The sequence below is a fragment of the Pelophylax lessonae genome (genome assembly GCF_965119305.1).
Source record: "Pelophylax lessonae genome assembly, chromosome: 1".
Taxonomy (NCBI): Eukaryota; Metazoa; Chordata; class Amphibia; order Anura; family Ranidae; genus Pelophylax; species Pelophylax lessonae.
Window position 1 is genome coordinate 555,749,768 of NC_138768.1, and position 18,758 is coordinate 555,768,525.

At 43.3% G+C, this 18,758-nt stretch overlaps 1 protein-coding gene across 2 annotated transcripts in view; it reads right to left on the minus strand.

The window, feature by feature from the left end:
- The window catches only part of MYO1F (myosin IF), a 168,703-nt gene that overhangs the window by 21,630 nt on the left and 128,315 nt on the right, over nt 1-18,758 (minus strand). For both annotated transcript variants that reach the window (XM_082263563.1, XM_082263562.1), the window contains exons 22-26: nt 15,277-15,422; nt 5,889-6,035; nt 5,503-5,651; nt 3,236-3,310; nt 2,966-3,155 (exon numbers count right to left, since the gene is read on the minus strand). In XM_082263563.1, the coding sequence (XP_082119689.1) occupies nt 2,966-3,155; nt 3,236-3,310; nt 5,503-5,651; nt 5,889-6,035; nt 15,277-15,422 (707 nt within the window). The remainder of the gene's footprint in view (nt 1-2,965; nt 3,156-3,235; nt 3,311-5,502; nt 5,652-5,888; nt 6,036-15,276; nt 15,423-18,758) is intronic.

The window sequence follows — 18,758 nt, forward strand, 5'->3', positions numbered from 1 at the left end:
ATCAGAAGTTTTCATGATGCAGAAAGTGGGAACCAGTGACCACAGATGAAATTGGGAAATTACTGGACCTAATAATTCTTCACGGAGTGGTGGAGAAAAACCCCTGCAGAAGTGGTATTGGACAACCAATACATTACTTGCCACTCCATTTTTTGGCACGGTCATGTCAGAGTACAGATTCTCCCTCATAATGAAATATCTCCACTTCGAAAACAATGAAGAATTTGATGAAAGTACTCATCCTGCACCAAAACTAAAGAAAATTTGGGAAATATATCAAATGATCGATTCTACAGAATTTCCAATGGAGCTATGTGCCAGAAAGAGACATCAGCATAGATGAAAGTCTAATGGCCTACAAGGGAAGGCTCAGCTGGGAACAATACATTGCATCAAAGTGGGCACGATTTGGCGTAAAATGGTACATGCTATGCAAATTGTCAACTATCTACATTTGGAATTCAGTAATATAGTGAAAAGGAACAAAATTTGATCAAAAATACAGCAATTATAGAATGGCAACATCTTCTGTTCTTTCACTAATTGAGCCATTGCTAAACCAGGGCTATTGTGTAGCAACTGACAACTTTTATACATCTCCTGAAGTTTATGAGGTTCTACAAAAAAGAAAAACAAAACTGATGCCAATGGAACCATAAGGGCTAACCGGCGCGACATGCTGCCAATGTTTGGCAAAAAGAAGCTCAAGACAGGAAAAATGGTTGCCTGGCAGAAAGGCAAAATAATGGCACTGCGATGGAGGGACAAGAAAGATGTGTGCCTAATGAGTACTGTGTATAACACCTCCACTGTTATGGTACACATGAAAGGTGGGAAAGAAGTCATGAAGCCACAAGTAGTGATAGACTACAACAACACCATGGGAGGTGTCGACAGAGGCGACCAAGCAATGACATTTTACCCAGCAATGAGGAAACAGCAAAAGAAGTACTATAAGAAGTTCTTGACATCTTCTTGAGCAATGCTTGTGGAATGCCTACATTCTGTTAAAGCGGAGTTCCGGGCACAAAAACTATATTTTTTTGGTTGTGCCCGTCCGCTAGTTCAGCCTAACCGGAAAAGGAATTGGATAGTTAGATTTTTCTTTTTTTTTTAAAAACTCACCTTGTAATTGACGATCGTAAATACTCACCTCAGGGTACTTCCTCCCTCGGAGCCGCGGCTCACCCCGTCACTTCCTGCGCTGCGATGATTCCTGGGAGCTAAACGTCATCGCTCCCAGGAATCAATGCGCCGGCACCGGCCCCGCTCGTCACTTCCGGGCGACGCCGCATTCCCCTGCTAAACAGCTTCTGGGCATGCCCAGAAGCTGTTTAGGAATGCGGCGCCGCGCCGGAAGTGACGAGAGGGGCCGGTGCGGCGCATTCTGGGAGAAGAAGACGCGGAAGAAGACGCAGAAGAGGACCGCGCCGGCTTCAGCTGCCCACAAGAGAGATGGAAACGCTGTGGAAGAAATTTTATAAGTAAGTATTTCTTCTAAAAGGTAAGTGCGAACCGGGACAGATCAGAGGCTAGCCATTGTGGAATGTGCTAGCCCTGACTGTCCCGGGGGTATGTTCATTAAAAAATGACATCTGTGCCCGGAACTCCGCTTTAAGAAAAAAAAAAGAGTGACAAGCCTGTGATTCATTTGGACTTCATTTGGAAAGTTGCCGAACATATATTTCTGAATCACCAAACACCATTAATGGCTGGGAATAGATCTGGACGTTGTGCTGTTGGCGTTGTCAACCCGGAACGCCTGACTGGTCGTCACTTCATGAAGTACATCCCACCAACTGAGAAAAAGTCAGCACCTACAAGGATGTACGTGTTGCTCAAAGAGAGATGACAGTGGAAGGAAAATAAGAAAGGAAACTAGATTTTATTGTCCCGATCGTGACGTCGGACATTGTGCAGTCCCATGTTTCAAAATCTTTCATACCCGAGATGATTACTAAACCATTATTACAGTGACTAGTAATATCACATCCCTGTGGTTCATGTGCAAAGTTCTGTGTACTCTATTATAGGAGCTGCGTGTCTTACAGCTATCAAAGCCGGAATATATGAACAATGAAGAAGGGCAAAAATCGCGCTCCTACCACTAACCGTGTTAGTGGCATGCAGGTGGAATGCAAACTGGCATTCCTGCTTTTCCTTTGATGCTTGGTTTATCTGACTTAATGTAAGTGTAGATTTTTATATTTTAATAAGCAATTCTAAAATACTACACTGTGAGGTTATCCTTTTACATTTTCCATTTGCCAATGAGACTGTGGATTCGTTCAACATTCTTTGAGTGAACAATTAATCAAACAAGAGTTGCCCAAGATCAAACATTTAATGGGAAATGTCCTTTTCTTTTCTTTTTTTTTTTTTTGCTATTCATCCCTTTTATCACTCAGTAAATATTAAAGCATTCTGAAGTTTGACCAGTGCTTGTCATCCAGCACAATATTCAAACTATTTTCTAGTTAGGCTTGGGGAGTATGTATTTTGAAGTGCTTCTTTGCTTTGGAAGCTGGTATTCCCATAGCTCCCAAAGGGAGCAGAAAAATATAATAATACCAGCTCACATGCTCTTCAGCATTTAGAAGGGTGCTTTGAAAGGGGTTGTCCCAAAAAGCAGCATGGCCCTGGTGCTGATGGGCAGTTGGGCTTTTCATCATCTTTGTCAATCGCCCCTCCCTGACCAACTGGTTTTAGAAGTTGCTTGGACCCCTAACCAGAAAGTAAGAGTTTTAAAAAGACACAGCACAAAATAAAACATACTTTCCTGTTCCTTTTTATCTAATATTTACCTTTCCAGGTTCAATAATGTCTTAAGATGTTCTGTGGCATCTGATCAAGTACTGGCAGGTCAGAGGAAGAAACAACTGCTTAAACTCCTGTTTAACACTCATTTGTCAGGGTATGAGTTTAACCCAAAATGAAAAAAAAAAAGAATTGTAAGAAATCTTACCCAGCAACACCCTGGTCTGGTACATTAAGGAACTCCATGTTTTGGTCAGAGGGTGCACGGCTTTTCCTAGGTGCTGATTGTCGAGGGAGGGCAGTAGACGGTGGAGCTTTGCCCTGTCGCTTGGCCTGAGAGTAAGTAGGGTTTCTGGAATGTCCAGAATTGAACTGAGGAGCCCCATTTCTAACAGAACCTATGAAATGAAGGTATACATAAGTCCTCAAAAACAAAAATAAATAAGGATGAAGGGGTAATGGTTCTGGAAAGACTTACCAGGGGGAGCAGGAGCTGGGCGATTAGGTGGTGGTCTGTGTGAGTGAATTTGCTTTTTTTCTTTTCTTGTAGGCTCTAAATAAGACATTATAATATTAAATATGATATTCTTTATTCTGTAGCAATCTACACAAAATATCCCAGGTGATTTTTCACAAATATCACTGAATTTTAGGACTTAAAGTGATTGTAAAAAAAAAAAAGTAACAAACATGGTATACTTACCTTCTCTGTGCAGTTGGTTTTGCACAGAGTGGCCTGGATCATCCTCTTTTTCGGGTCCCTCTTCTGTGCTCCTGGCCCCTCCCTCCTGTTGAATGACCACAGAGCTGAGTCACAGCTCCCTGTGTTCATACAGACACGGATCCGTGACCCAGCCACGCCCTCTCTTTCTCCTGATTGGCTGACTGATTTTGACAGCAGCGGGAGCCAATTGCACTGCACTGCTGTCTTAGCCAATGAGGAAGTGAGTTCCGGGCAGCAGAGAAATTCCTGCAACATCGCTGGATAAAGATGGGCTAAAGTAAGTATTAGGGGGCTGCTGCACACAGAAGGTTTTTTTTATCTAAATGCATAGAATGCATTAAGATAAAAAAAAAAAAAAAACTTCTGCTTTTACAATCCCTTTAGGCTCTTGTATACTCCTTATAAACCAGATCACATGTAACGGTCCCCTGGAACCTCCTAGGGCCTAGTGGTGACAGAGGCAGAGAGGGCATGGTGGGTAATGATACAAGTAGAAGAAACGATGGACGCCAGTCACTTTTATGCTTGAAACAACAGAAGGAAAAAATAAAATGAGGGAGAGAGGGGTAGGGCACAGGACACTCTTAGCGAACAGTCAAATTGGCAGACTCCGTTTACAAAACTGACAGGCACTTAGATATCGGTACAGGATAACAGACCTTGAGGTTCAGACTGGTTTGGGAGGAAACTCCTCTCCCCTGAGTCCAGTCCCTTTCAGTATCCATGAAACTTCAGATTGATCTGGGAGGCAACTCCTCTCCCCTAGATCCAATCTCTTTTAGTGGTCTGTACTGGCTGGACAGCTGTCTTCTATATTAAACAGGCAGGTAACTCACAAGGGTTGCTGGATCTCTGTGGATACTCACTTCCATGCAGATCACTGGCTCTCCTCAGCAGGGTCCCAGACATGTGGCTAGGCCCCAGGCTTCAGGCCTACCCAGCAGCAGCATAACGGCACACACCCTCCCCAAAGGGGTCCGGGCGGCAAGAGAGAGAGCATTGGACTTCCTTCCAGTTAAATAGCCTCTCCCAGCATGCACCAGTTGCAATGTAATTGGCTAAGAGAGACATTCATATTCATAGCCTGTTTAGCTGTATTTCTCACTCTAATGTCAGAGCCAACAATGCCACCTACTGACAGAAGGGAGAACTGCAGCCAAACCCAGATTAAGAGGAAGTCCAATATACCACAGTGCTATAAATCAGCCAAGCTAGTTACTGCCCAGCAAACTAAATTTTACTAGCAACCCTGCTTAAGACAAGGGTGCTACACACATTTTTACATTTTCCCAACAGACCTGTTTATTTAGCAATAACTTTCTTATTTCTATGAAAAGACAAAAATTTAAAGAGATTTAAAAAAGTTTTTCTTTGGGGTCACAAACATTAATTTGTTTCAACTAAGATATATGGCATTCAAACGTATAAAAGTTGAAAGAAAAGTTTGTTTAATTTTAAAACTATTTTTTATTGGCATAATTAGAATTATACATATATTCTAGTATAGTGCAATATATCTAGTATAACCCCATGGGCCTATGTACTTAGAATGTACATATAAATATACAATATATTTAAACTTTTGCTTGCTTTATTCTTTCTATGATTTTGTACGCAGGTACATCACTTCCATGTATCCTGTAACTGAATGCTAAAAGTGAAACATGGGCATGCCAATCAAACCAAATTTTGTTGATCTACACTTCAAAGGAAATGTGTTGAGTCAATGATAACTTTTAGTTTGATGAATGATTTTTCAGAAATTTGTAGGAACATTTTCTTTAAAAATCTTACTGTGTATAGTGACCATAGCCACATCTCTTAGAGGCCTCTTACTTCTCATTTCCTAATTCCCCAAACCTCTTTGATGGAACGACCATAAGCACAGAGGCTGGAAAGCTATTCCTGTAAAGATCTCCCGTGGTATAGGTTGCGTGTGGACAACATATTCAAATCATGTCTGATGTGACATCATTATCATATTTACTTTAAACAGAAACTCCTTTCAGAATGATACTTACTGGAGTTTTTGGGGAGTCCATCTCCAATACTTATTGTTAGGTTCTTCCCTCCTGGTTTCAGCTGAGCAATGTCTCCTTGTCCCCTAAGGAATGAAACGCTTCGTGTGCCTCCTCCTCCCCAGCCTTCTTTTTTTACTCTAAGCTGTAGTCTGGAGAGAATATAGTAATTATTATTAGAAGTATCTGAGAATGATCCCTGTACTGTCCTTTTACCCTAATATAGGTCAAATGGGAGCGTTTAGGTATTCCACACAATCAGCACAATGGTTCATCAAACTTACTGAACCATTCATTACAGGAATAAAATAACCTTATTTATGTCACTCTGACATCTACCTGCATGCTTCACACTGAATACATTCAGACAAATACAATATAATACTTACGTGTCAGCAAAATTCAGGGTTAGTTTACTCTTGGTTAGCTCCTCATATCGCTTGCACATAAGACTAATTAATTCGGTTTTGAACATAGACTCCATAAGGGTATCAAAGTCCGCTTCGTGCAAGATAAAGAAATCATCTTGGTGGGTGCTGGGTACAGACATAAAGCAATTTAGGTGTATAAGTGATGCTAAATTATATTGGAAACATTTATGGCAACAGTATGTTCACAATACCTTTTGCTACTGCCCTTGTTACAGTATATATAGCTTTGCTGAGTAATAATCAGATGTACATTAAAGAAACACTGTTATGTATTTTCATTAAAGCGGAGTTCCAGCCTGTAAAAAAAAAAAAAAAAGAAAAGTCAGCAGCTACAAATACTGTAGCCGCTGACTTTTAATATAAGGACACTTACCTGTCCAGGAATCCTACGATGTCCGCACCCCTAGCCGATTTGTCAATTGCCTTTGGGTGCAGGCGTGGGCATCTTCACTAAGGGAAACATGAAGTGAAGCCTTGGGGCGTCACAGCCTGTTTCCTGCTGCGCATACACAAGTCGTGCTGCGCTTTCTGAATGGTCGCCCCATCTCCTGGGACCTGTCTCCCAGAAGGCAGTGAGGGGGGGGAGGGGCCGGAAATTTTGTACATCGCTATGTGGCGATCTTAACCGGAAGTGGGTGTGGGTACCTGGTTTTGACCGATATCCTCTTCCCCTTACAAAGTGCCAAATGTGGCAGTGAAAGAGGGGAGGGTCGAAAGTGGGTGGAGCTCCACTTTAAGCATTTTAGTTACCTGAAAGAGTATGTTTGCATCTTTTGCGCTGCTGTACCATTTCTGTATTCATATTTTATATACCAGTGCGTAGTTTCCTTCTAGCGTCTATCTGTATGTCATGCTGTTTAGTGCAAATCCTTGCTAAATTACTGTTATGAGAAAATGTTATATTTTTGCTGCTGCAACTTAGTTATCTTGTAGCCTGTAGCACCCTCCTGTGTGCTAGATGTACATAGTTGTTAGTATAGATAAATTGACCTGGCTGAGAGCCAGGCCTGGGCTGAATCTGAGCCAGGAATGAGTGACTCCAGGAGGCTGGATGACTTATCAAGCAGCACCTCTGGTAACTCCCCCTGCTCTCTGAAACCTTGGAGAAGCTTCCAGAAGTAGAGGATGGAGCCTGGGAGGAGCTTCTTGGAGTAGCAGATGGGCTGGCAGGGGACGGGCACCTCCTAAATACTCTGGGGTCATGCCAGCAGGGGCAGTCGGGTGGAAGATGGAGATGAATTTGCCCCCTAATCTGGGGTGGTGGCCTCAGGCCCGGGGCTCGGATGCTGGAGGGACCCTCTACAACACATGGAGGAATCCTTCCTGGTGACACGGGAGCAGGTGTGAGGACAGCACGAGAGAGTCAGCATGTCCAGGAGATCTCCAGGAGAAGTCAGCCGGGTGGGCTGGTGAGTGTGCAGTCTGGAAAGACTGTGGGAAGTGTGTCAGTCTGGGAGGACTGTGTAGCCAGAAGGGCTAGTGAAAGGGGCAGCAGCAGCCATGTGGGGTGGCAGTGCCTAAAGTGGTGGTGCTGGGATCAGCAGCCACAGGGATGTAAGCTGGGCTGGACACTGGACTTTGCTACACAACCAAAGGGGGGGGGGGTGCTTGTAAAGGGCTCTTACTCCAATCTGTCTGAGGGCTTTGCCAGAATTATTAAATTGTCCCAGCTGAGTCTGTGTTTTTTTTCTGCAAGCAAGTGAAGTGCTGGAGGAAGCAGAGGAGTGTATATAGACTGTATAAATGAAAGTTGTCCCTGAAGAGTTGTCTGAAATCAAGTGGGCATCCCGTAATACCCCTACTCTCCATCCAAGTTGTATCCCCTCAATAAATACAAAAACAAAGTACTGGACTATTTTCTGACTCTGGGAGACTGTGAAAATTTGGTGTGCCTGGCTGTGCAGGGTGAGGCAGTGGCGTAGCGTGGGTTGTCAGCGCCCGGCGCAAGGCAAGTAATTTGCGCCCCCTAACATGCGGACTTTTGGTACTCCCCGAGTCCCTTCAATAGTACTGACCAGCCTGATTCCTATACTGACCTACCAGTCCACTACGCTAACATACCTGATTCCTGTACTGGCCACTACATTGACCTACCTGTCCCCGACACTGACCCTTACAATGACCTACCTGATTCCTACCTGACCACTACACTGCCCACTACACTACACTGCCCACTACACAGAGGACACCACCGCGTCATCGAGTCCTTACCGGGGGCGGGTCGGGGAGGATTGTGAGAGCTTAGAGGAGGCGGGATGGAAGCACATGCAGGGCTGACTTAGAAGACGGCGAGGCGGGCTCCAGAAGCGAGGCGGGGCTCTGCCACTGGCCAGCCCCGCTGCCGCACATGACAATGTTGGCCCAATCACAGGGCGCCGACTGGCCATCGTTTAGCCTGAAGATGGCGGCGGCTGAAGTGACACGCTAGGAAGAATTTTTAAAGTTTGCTAGAGTGACACTGGCGTGGAATGCGCCCCCCCAAATGTTGCGCCCGGTGCGGCCGGCCCCCCCTGCACCCCCCACGCTACGCCACTGGGGTGAGGAATTCCAGTTCTACTTGCGGCTCCTACATAAGGTGCGCTACACACTTGTACACAACCCAGGGGGAATGCCTGTGCCAACTGCCAACTGCCAACTGCGTGCCGAAGCCTGTGTGAATTATAACAGCATGTTCCCATATCAGTTAGCATACCGTGCATAGAGTGTTATTGAGTGAGCTGAGCATGTTTTCCTCCCTAGGACCATTGCCTGTATGACTGTTGTGCAGCCTAACAAGGAAGGAGCATATTTCTGAAAAAAACTAAAGCCATTAAAAGGTAAAGATGTATGGCTAAGTTCCCATTTTATTCTGTGCTCAAATACAGGTGCAGGCCACTTTACTTAATTTCCCACAACTCCCTTTCTTCCTTTATACACCCAGGAAGAGTGTAAGCTCAACTTCTTATAGGTGGTCAAGTGATCTGCATCCAGATGAGTGGCCCTCCACTGTCAGAACCGATGGTGGGCCACCAGGCAGGAAGCTAATAGCACGCAGCTTCTCCAGAACTGTCAGCTTTTGCGGGGAGCCCCTTCACAACTGCTACCAGAGTACTCCAGTTCCACCTTTGTTCTTGGGCCTTGGATCACTTCAGCTTTTTGCTTGTGTCACCAGAGCTACCCTGAACTTCACCTAGAGGGGTGCTGTTTATAGGGATTATCACAAATAGCTGTGTTCTGAACTATTTTAGTGAAGCATTGATTCTCAGCTAGACCCTCTGTTGTTACAGAGTCCTATATAATCTATGCTATGAAGCCAACGTGTTATCCAATTTGAGCCACAGAGACATTACTGTAAGGAGTCTACGTTTGTGCAACTTTGAGAATCCATGTTGTATTTTTCTACAGCTTATGCATACTTTTTCCCTACCCAAATCTGTACTGTATTATTGTGTCTAAGTTTGCTCATGGTTAGTAAACTGCAAGTATAGCAGCCCATAGATTAATTGATTTTCTTTCTTTCTTTCCACTGCGGGTGGAAGAAATGAATATCGCTTGATTTCCCCATCAACACAGTCAGTGCTAATTGAGGAATTCCTCCTGCCCTATTGTGTTTTGCCAGAGATGGGAGTGGGGAGCCTTCCCAGCCAGCAAAACACAATAATAACTGCTAGCGACTATAGCAGCCAGCAGTAGTCGCATGTAAAAAATCCGACAGGCTGGTTGTACCCAAGTCGATCAATGGATTGACGTGGGTTCAATCAGCCTACCTATAGATGGATAGAATCTCGTCCACTTCCTGCTGAACCGGCCAAATTTTGATCCATGTATGGCGGGCTTTATAGGTAACCCCAGTTCGATCATTAAGCTAATTGCCTGGTAAACATGGACATGACATTTTAGAACAGTGTTGGTGAACCTTGGCACCCCAGATGTTTTGGAACTTCATTTCCCATGATGCTCATGCACTCTGTAGTGTAGTTGAGCCTCATGGGAGTTGTAGTTCCAAAACAACTGGGGTGCCAAAGTTCACCATCAATGTTTTAGAATAACATTTGTACACTAAAAAGCAGAAACAAAGCATGCACATATAATATGATCTGCAGCCTTTTTGGCAAGTATCTTGAAAGCCCATCCCAGGGCCATGAGTCCCTGGTGCTATTTTAAAAGGGCATCAGGAGTTAATAGGCTCATGTAGGTCCTAGAGCTGGAACCACTGGATGTCCTTGGCAGCTGAGCTCCTGATCCTGATACAGACTGCTTCAAAAAAGAAAAAACAACACTGGGTGAAACCTGGGTCATCATTCCCCTAGTAAGGAAAAGGATTTTAGTCCTCTCACTTTATAATTAGATATCACAGCAAGACATTAAAAATAGCCTAAATCTTCTGTTAAAGTAATAGTAATCTGTAATTTGTAACTACAGGTAAGTTTATATTGTGTCTTACCTGTAGGTATGGTGAATATTTCCTAAACTTTCACTAATTAGGAGACATTCAGATCGGCTCTGGCTGATGACATCACTGCACATGCACAGCGTGCTTTGCGTTCAGGGTACACTAAGTAAATGTAGAGCATCGTGCTGCAATAGTGACCCCCGTGCGCACGAGCGGAAGTGATGTCATTGCAGCCCAGCCATTCAAATGTACAGAAAGCATGAACCCGAATTGAAGACTAGGCAAAGATGAAAGCAAAGAGTGGTAACAGAGCAGCACTCGAGGGCTCTGTTTGAAAGGTAAGTCTGCATGCGGTGCATACTAGCACATTATGGCATTGATCTCCAGGGGCTCATTTAAAAAAATCCCTAGAGTTTACTACCGCTTTAACATTTGAGCATAGGTTCACATAAAAGAGATGCTTGCACTTTTAAATTATTTTATAATAAGATTTATAATATTATTTTATAAGATATACTTACAGTATAACTGTGATCCGCTTGATGCAAACAATGGGTGTTAATGGTTAGAAAACACAAAAACATTGGTTTAGTTTGTAATTATGGTTATGTGTGTGTGTGTGCGTGTGTGCGTGTGTGTGTGTGTGTGTGTGTGTGTGTGTGTGTGTGTGTGTGGGGGGGGGGGGGGCAGCTACATTTGGTCATTACATTACAAATTAATTCTCTGCTTATTGTTTTGTGGTGCTGCACAGCTCATTAAAAAAAAACTGCACTCTCTTTGTTACTGATGTCTCTTCACAACAGTAAAGCAGGGAGGTTGAATGAGTAAAGTACAGAGCTCCCTCTAATGGTTAATGTACATAGTAGTATTTTAAACAATACCAAAATGTGGAAGAGAACGCTAAAAAGGGTTTGTTAAATGAGTAATTCATTCAACGCAAAAATATACATTCCCTATAAAGGCATTGCTGAAGAAGCCTGAAATTATACCTCAGGTTCCTTGTAAACTTCAGGACAAAGCAGTGAGCCAATTACATGAACAGAGTATGTGAAGTTCCTATTGTTCTAACTACCCTAAAGAAGGAAGATTCTTATACTTGCCCTTAATTTATCCACTCCCATAGACAGTATCTCTCAAAAGTGAGTACACCCCTCACATTTTTGTAACTATCTTATATCTTTTCATGTAACAGGGAAAAAATTACCCTTTGCTACATAGTTAAATAGTTACATAGTAGGTGAGGTTGCATAAAGACAATAGTCCATCCAGTTAAACCTGTGTAGGTGTGTGTGGCTGTAATCATCTCACATAGCCCTGAATGTTCTGATCCTTGAGATGTACATCTAAGGGTCTTTTGAAAGCCACCATACTTCCTGCAGAAACCACCTTTTGTGGTAGAGAATTCCACAATCTTGTAGCTCTAACAGTAAAGAACCCCCCACGTTGCCTGAGCTTAAAACGCTTCTCCTCTAATCGCATTGTATGCCCTCGAGTCCTCATGCAATCCCTTCGACTGAATAGCTGTTTTTCTAAGCTGAGATCCCCATTGAGATATTTATAAATTGCTATCATGTCCCCCCTCAGGCGTCTCTTCTCCAGGGAGAATAAATCAAGCGATTGCAGGCGCTCTTCATAATTAAGGTCCTCCAATCCCCTAATCAGTTTAGTTGCCCTTCTCTGGACTCTCTCCAGCTCCAACAAATCCCTTTTGAGGACTGGCGACCAGAAATGGACAGAATACTCCAGATGCGGTCGGACCACAGTTTTATAAAGTGGAAGGATTATAGTCTTATCTCTGGAATACATTCCTTTCTTTATGCATGCTAATATTCTGCTGGCTTTGGCAGCTGCCGCTTGACATTGCATGCTATTGCCTAATCTATCATCAACCAAGACTCCCAGTTCTTTCTCCATTTTTGATTCCCCCAAGGGTTCCCCTCCTAACGTGTATTGTGCTTTTATGTTTTTAGTCCCCAAGTGCAAAACCTTACACTTACACCACATTAAACCTCATTTGCCATGTCGTTGCCCACTCTGTTATTTTGTCCAGGTCATTCTGTAGGATATCTGCTTCATGCTGTGCAGTTATTGCCCTGCCCTGCTACAATATAAAGTAGTGAGTGTACATCTTGCATAACAGTGTAAATTTGCTGTCCCCTCAAAATAACTCAACACACAGTCATTAATGTCTAAATCGCTGGCAACAAAAGTGAGTACACCCCTAAATGAAAACGTAAAATTCGGCCCAAAGTGTAAATATTTTGTGTGGCCACCATTATTTTCCAGTACTGCCCTTATCCTCTAGGGCATGGAGTTCACCAAAGCTTCACAGGTTGCCACTGGAGTCCTCTTCCACTTCTCCATGGCGACATCACGGGGCTGGTGGATGTTAGAGACCTTGCACTTCTCCACCTTCCGTTTGAGGATGCCCCACAGATGCTCAATAGGGTTTAGGTCTGGAGACATGCTTGGCCAGTCCATAACCTCAGCTTCTTTAGCAAGGTAGTGGTTGTCTTGGAGGTGTGTTTGAGGTCATTATCATGTTTGAATACTGCCCTGGGGCCCAGTCTCCAAATGGAGGGGATCATGCTCTGCTTCAATATGTCACAGTACATGTTGGCATTCATGGTCTCCTCAATGAACCGTAGCTCCCTAGTGCTGGCAGCACTCATGCAGCACCAGACCATGACACTCCCACCACCATGCTTGACTATAGGCAAGAAAAACTTGCCTTTGTACTCCTCACCTGGTTGCTGCCACACACGCTTGACACCATCTAAACCAAATAGGTTTATCTTGGTCTCATCAGACCACAGAGCATGGTTCCAGTAATCCATGTCCTTAGTCTGCTTGTCTTCAGCAAACTTTTTGCGGGCTTTCTTGTGCATCATCTTTAGAAGAGGCTTCCTTCTGAGAGGACATCCATGCAGACCAATTTGATGCAGTGTTGGGTACCTTTCCTCTATAGTACCCTCTATATACTTCCATTTTGAGTCTGTCCTTCTTCATTGATGCAGTGTGCGGCATATGGTCTGAGTACTGACAGCCTGACCCCCCCCCCCCACCCCTTCAACCTCTGCAGCAATTCTGGCAGCACTGATATGTCTATTTTCCAAATAAACCTCTGGATATGACGCTGAGCACATGCACTCAACTTCTTTGGTCGACTATGGTGAGGTCTGTTCTGAGTGAAACCTGTCCTGTTAAACCGCTGTACGGTCTTGGCCATCGTGCTGCAGCTCAGTTTCAGGGTCTTGGCAATCTCCTTATATCCTAGCTAGGCCATCTTTATGTGGAGCAACAATTCTTTTTTTTCAGATCCTCAGAGAGTTTTTTCCATGAGGTGCCACATTGAACTTCCAGTGACCAGTATGAGAAAATGAGAACGATAACACCAAATTTAACACACCTGCTCTCTATTCACACCTGGGACCTTGTAACACTAACGAGTCACATGACATCGGGGTGGGAAAACGGCTAATTGGGCCCAATTTAAACATTGTCACTTAGGGTTGTACTCACTTTTTTGCCAGAGGTTTAGACATTAATGGCTGTGTATTGAGTTATTTTGAGGGGACAGCAAATGTACACTGTTATACAAGCTGTACACTCACTACTTTACATTGTAGCAAAGTGTAATTTCTTCAATGTTGTCACGTGAAAAGATAGAATAAAATATTTAAAAAATGTGAGGGGTGTACTTTACTTATGTGAGATACTGTATGCTCCAATTTGGAAACTCTCAAAGATATAGAGTTGGGACTGAACTATACAGAGGAGCCTTGACATGGGCATTGCGGTTTCCATATGTATTTGCAAATGTGTGCAACTAAAACCTCTGTTTTTAACGTGAATTGTTAGACAGGGTGAATTTTTTTTTCAGGCTAGCTGGTAAGTGTGCTGGGAATTTTTTTCTGTTTGTGTTGTGTGCTACCCTTCCATGTGCAACTTACTAAAAAAGCTGGTTATAAATTGGGGTGTCTGCCATCTTTTTTGTATAGCTTGTTTGCTGGATTTGATGTGGGGACACATTGGATGGCTTCAGCTGCCACTGTGCTCTCCTGGGCATTTAATATATCCCTTTACCTTTAAGGAGGAGTGGGCTTCCTCCAGGCAAACCTTCCCCTAATTTATCCACTGCTATACTGTATATGCTCCAATTTGGGGACTTTCAAAAATATAGAGTTAGGACAGCAGTATACAGAGGAGCCTTGATGCAGGTAGTGTGGCTTCCACATATGTACAAATAAAACCTCTGTTTTTAACAGGAATTGTGAGACAGGGTCAGTTTTTTTTGCTCATTAAGCGCATACTAGCGTGAAACACGTGACCATTCTGTTCCCATTTCCTGTCACTGTGTTGTTTTGTGTGGATTTTACTTCAATACAGTTTGGATTTTTGTATGGGGCATCCGGATTATGGTGTGGGGGATGTTTTTCAGGGGTGGTCTTAGACCCTTAGTTCCAGTGAATGGAACTCTTAAGGCATCAGCATACCAAGACATTTTGTGCAATTTCATGCTCCCAACTAGTTTGGGGATGGTCCCTTCCTGTTCCAACATGACTGCGCACCAGTGCACAAAGCAATATCCATAAAGACATGGATGAGCAAGTTTGGGGTAGAGGAACTTGACTGGCCTGCACAGAGACCTGACCTAAACCCGATAGAACACCTTTGGGATGAATTAAAGCGGAGACTGCGAGCCAGGCCTTCTGGTCCACATCAGTGCATGACCTCACAAATGTGCTTCTGGAAGAATGGTCAAACATTCTCATAGGCACACTTCTAAACCTTGTAAACAGCCTTTCCAGAAGAGTTGAATCTGTTATAGCTGCAAAGGGTGGGCCAACTCAATATTGAACCCTACAGACTAAGACTGGGATGCCATTAAAGTTGATGTGCCTGTAAAGGCAGGTGTCCCAGTACTTTTGGTAATATAGTGTATATGCATATAATGAAAATGTATAAGCTTACCTTAGAGAAATGCATTTTACAGATTGTATTTCAAGTTTTTTCTTCAAAACCTCTTTGATCTGTCCCTTCTCGGGTCCTTTTTTGACCTTTTCACGTCCAATCAAGTAAAGGTATTTTGGAGTGAGGATGACATCTCTCTTTATGGACTGATAGAAGAAAACAAGAGTTTTAGTTACAATTGATTTGTCTTACTCAGTTGAGATCTTTCTGCAAAAAGATAATGGTGCAGCAGAATGAGATATTTTATGGGTCTTTTGGATCCTTATTTTCCCTTCCTTTTTATACAGCAGGTCCTCCAGATGAATGGGTCAGTAGGTGATCATGTATTATATAGATGATGCAGCACACGAACTTGTAGGTGTCTTATGTCGTCATTATGCAGGTGCCAATTTATTTCCCATTTTGGATAAGTGAGGAACGGTAAGAACCTCTGTCAGGTTTATTTTTTGTTAATGTCCCCGCTGGATAGATATTAGATTTCTATTCTTGTTATAGTACACCTTACCACATGAGTATTCTGAATAAATGGCCTATCTACTATTATTAATATGTATTATTGGTAGGTATGGTTAGGGGTAAGGGTATATTCTTTACTAAATGGACTATAGAATTATATATTTTTTTATAGGCGTATGTTGGTAGGATATCTAGTTAGTGATGTGGAGCTTATAGTCATGGCTTTTTAGATGGTGACCCACTGGGTTTTTACTATAGAGTCTCCTCTGGACTTGATCTTATTCCCTACCAAATGTAAGGTTTCAGATATATTCAGATATAAAAAGGCTATCCCCCCTTCAGTCCATCATGAACACTGCTGCCAGGCTCTTTCACCTTGCAAACCGCTCTGTGTCTGCTACCCCTCTTTGCCAATCCCTCCATTGGCTGCCACTCAACCAACAAATTAAATTCAAGTTACTAACCATAACTTACAAAGCCATCCATACCTTGGCGCCAAGCTACATCACTAGCCTGGTCTCAAAATACCAACCAATTTGTTCTCTTCGTTCCTCCCAGGACCTCCTGCTCTCAAGCTCCCTTGTAACCTCTTCCCATGCTCGCCTCCAGGACTTCTCCCGGGCCTCTCCCATCCTCTGAAATGCTCTACCCCCATCTGTCCGACTATCTCCTACTTTGTCCACTTTCAGACGATACCTGAAAATACATCTCTTCAGAGAAACCTATCTGGCAACCACCTAACAACTGTACTTTTATTTTCTCCATGAGCCCTCCCCCCACTGTTACTACCTCTTGTATCTCTTGACCCTCCCTCTTAGATTGTAAGCACCAACGAGCAGGGCCCTCTGATTCTTACTGTATTAAAGTGTATTGTATTTGTACTGTCTACCCTCAAGTTGTAAAGCACTGCGTAAACTGTCTGTGCTTATTGACTGTTAGTATAAATAGGAAAAATTAGATGGTGTTTTCTGAACAACTCATTTTAATATATGGTTATATCAAATCTTTAATTTGGTTGTCACCAAGAATGAAAGTGAGAGCAAATACCAAATTTTGTGTTGTCACCAAAAAAAGAATACAGAGGAAATGTTCCAAGAGGGACAGGTGTTCCACATCCTGTTGTGTCTACAGGACAGGAGGGGAAGGCATTGTCAGCTCTCCCTCCTCTCCCAAGCAGCAGCTAATCACTGAAACAGGGGAGCCAAAGCTACCAGACCAGAGCACAATAAAAATATGTAATTATATAGATCTTTTTTTATACAGGATAGGTAGGAGAAGGTGGGAAAGAATTTTTTTTTAAGAATAGATATAGCAGGGCTCAAAATTTAAAGTCCTGAGCTACTAGCCAGGCCTTAACCACTTCTCCCTGGGTGGACGTCATATGACGTCCGTAAACTTTGCGGGGGTATACCGGGATGATGCCTCTAGCTAGAGGCATCATCCCGGTACCGTGGTTTAGAGCCGACGGTTGGCTTTCCGTCGGTACCGACCAATGTGGCTCGGGAGCCGCTCGATCGTTACCTGGGGGGCGGAAGGGGACGTCCCCCCCCTCCCGCCGCCTTCCGTGGCTTTTACCGGGGCTCCCGTCCCACCGGGAGCCCCGAGCACCCAGCTGGCGCGTCCGCCGGCTGGATGGAGTCCCGATCAATGCCAGAAACAGCTTCGATCGGGTCTCCAATGACGTAACCCGGAGGCGGCGTCCATGACGTCACTTCCGGGTTAGTGTGCTGCAAAAAAGGCGGCAAATTTGAAAAACGGCTGTATGCAAAAACGCAGTTTTTGGCGTTTTGCATACAGGGAAGTGTAGTGGAGGGGTCTAGGGTCTAAAAGACCCTCGATCCCTCCATAAAGTGTACCTGTCACTGCATATTGCTGTCACAAGGGATGTTTACATTGCTTGTGACAGCAATAAAAGTGATCAGTTTTTTTTTTTTCAAAAAACTGTAATAAAGTTAAAAAAATAAATAAAATAAATGGGAAAAAAAAATAAAAATTTAGCCGCCCCCGTCACCGTTAGCTCGCGCATAAAAAAAAAAAGTATATGGAAGTTGAGCCGCAAATTAAATCGCTGTTCAAACCACACATGTGAGGTATCGCCGCGATCGCCAGAGCATGAGCAATAATTAAAAAAAAGAGCTACACACTAACTCTAAACTGGTAACCGTTAAATAAATTTAAAGCGTCGCCTATTGAGATCTATATTGACCGTAGTTTGTCGCCATCCCACGGGGGGGGGGGGGGGGCGCAATTTTAAACCGTAACATGTTGGGTATCTATTTACTTGGCGTGACATCATCTTTCACAATATAAAAAAAAATGGGCTAACTTTACTGTTTAGTATTTTTTAAATGCAGTGAAATGTGATTTTTCAAAATTTTTCCAAAAAAATGGCGTTTTAAAGACCGCTGAGCAAATACCGCGTGACAAAAAATATTGCAATGACCGCCATTTTATTCTCCAGAGTCTTTGCTAAAAAAATATATATAATGTTTGGGGGTTCTAAGTAGTTTTCTAGGAAAAATACTGATTTTTACTTGTAAACAAAAAGTGTCCGAAATAGGCCTGGTGGGTAAGTGGTAAAGGGTTACTCGCCACCAGTTGCCCCACCCAACTCCTACCCTGCCCCGTCCCTAATTCCACCCTTAAACACGGCTGACAATGCCTACCTTTACTTTTGTAAGTCCTGGCTGTCATACCGATGATCCATATGCTTAAATACTTTGAGTCAATGGCCCAGAACAAATTTGTATATCAGGAGCTTTGACAACAATTGCTGCTTCTTATCTCAGGTGAGTGACTCGGTAAATATTGAGTCCAGATATGACAAACTTACTAGAATTTTCAAAAAGAACATAGCAATGGCAGCGCTCCATAATTCTCTTAGTACAGATTTTCTTTAATAGGTTCTTCAGACATTGTTACAGTCCAAAGACCATTGTTAAAATGACTTTTGTATACAGCATCAGTATACAGTATCAGTCATTCGCCCACTGCTCTCAGTAAAGTATTGTTGGGGGTTTTTCAAT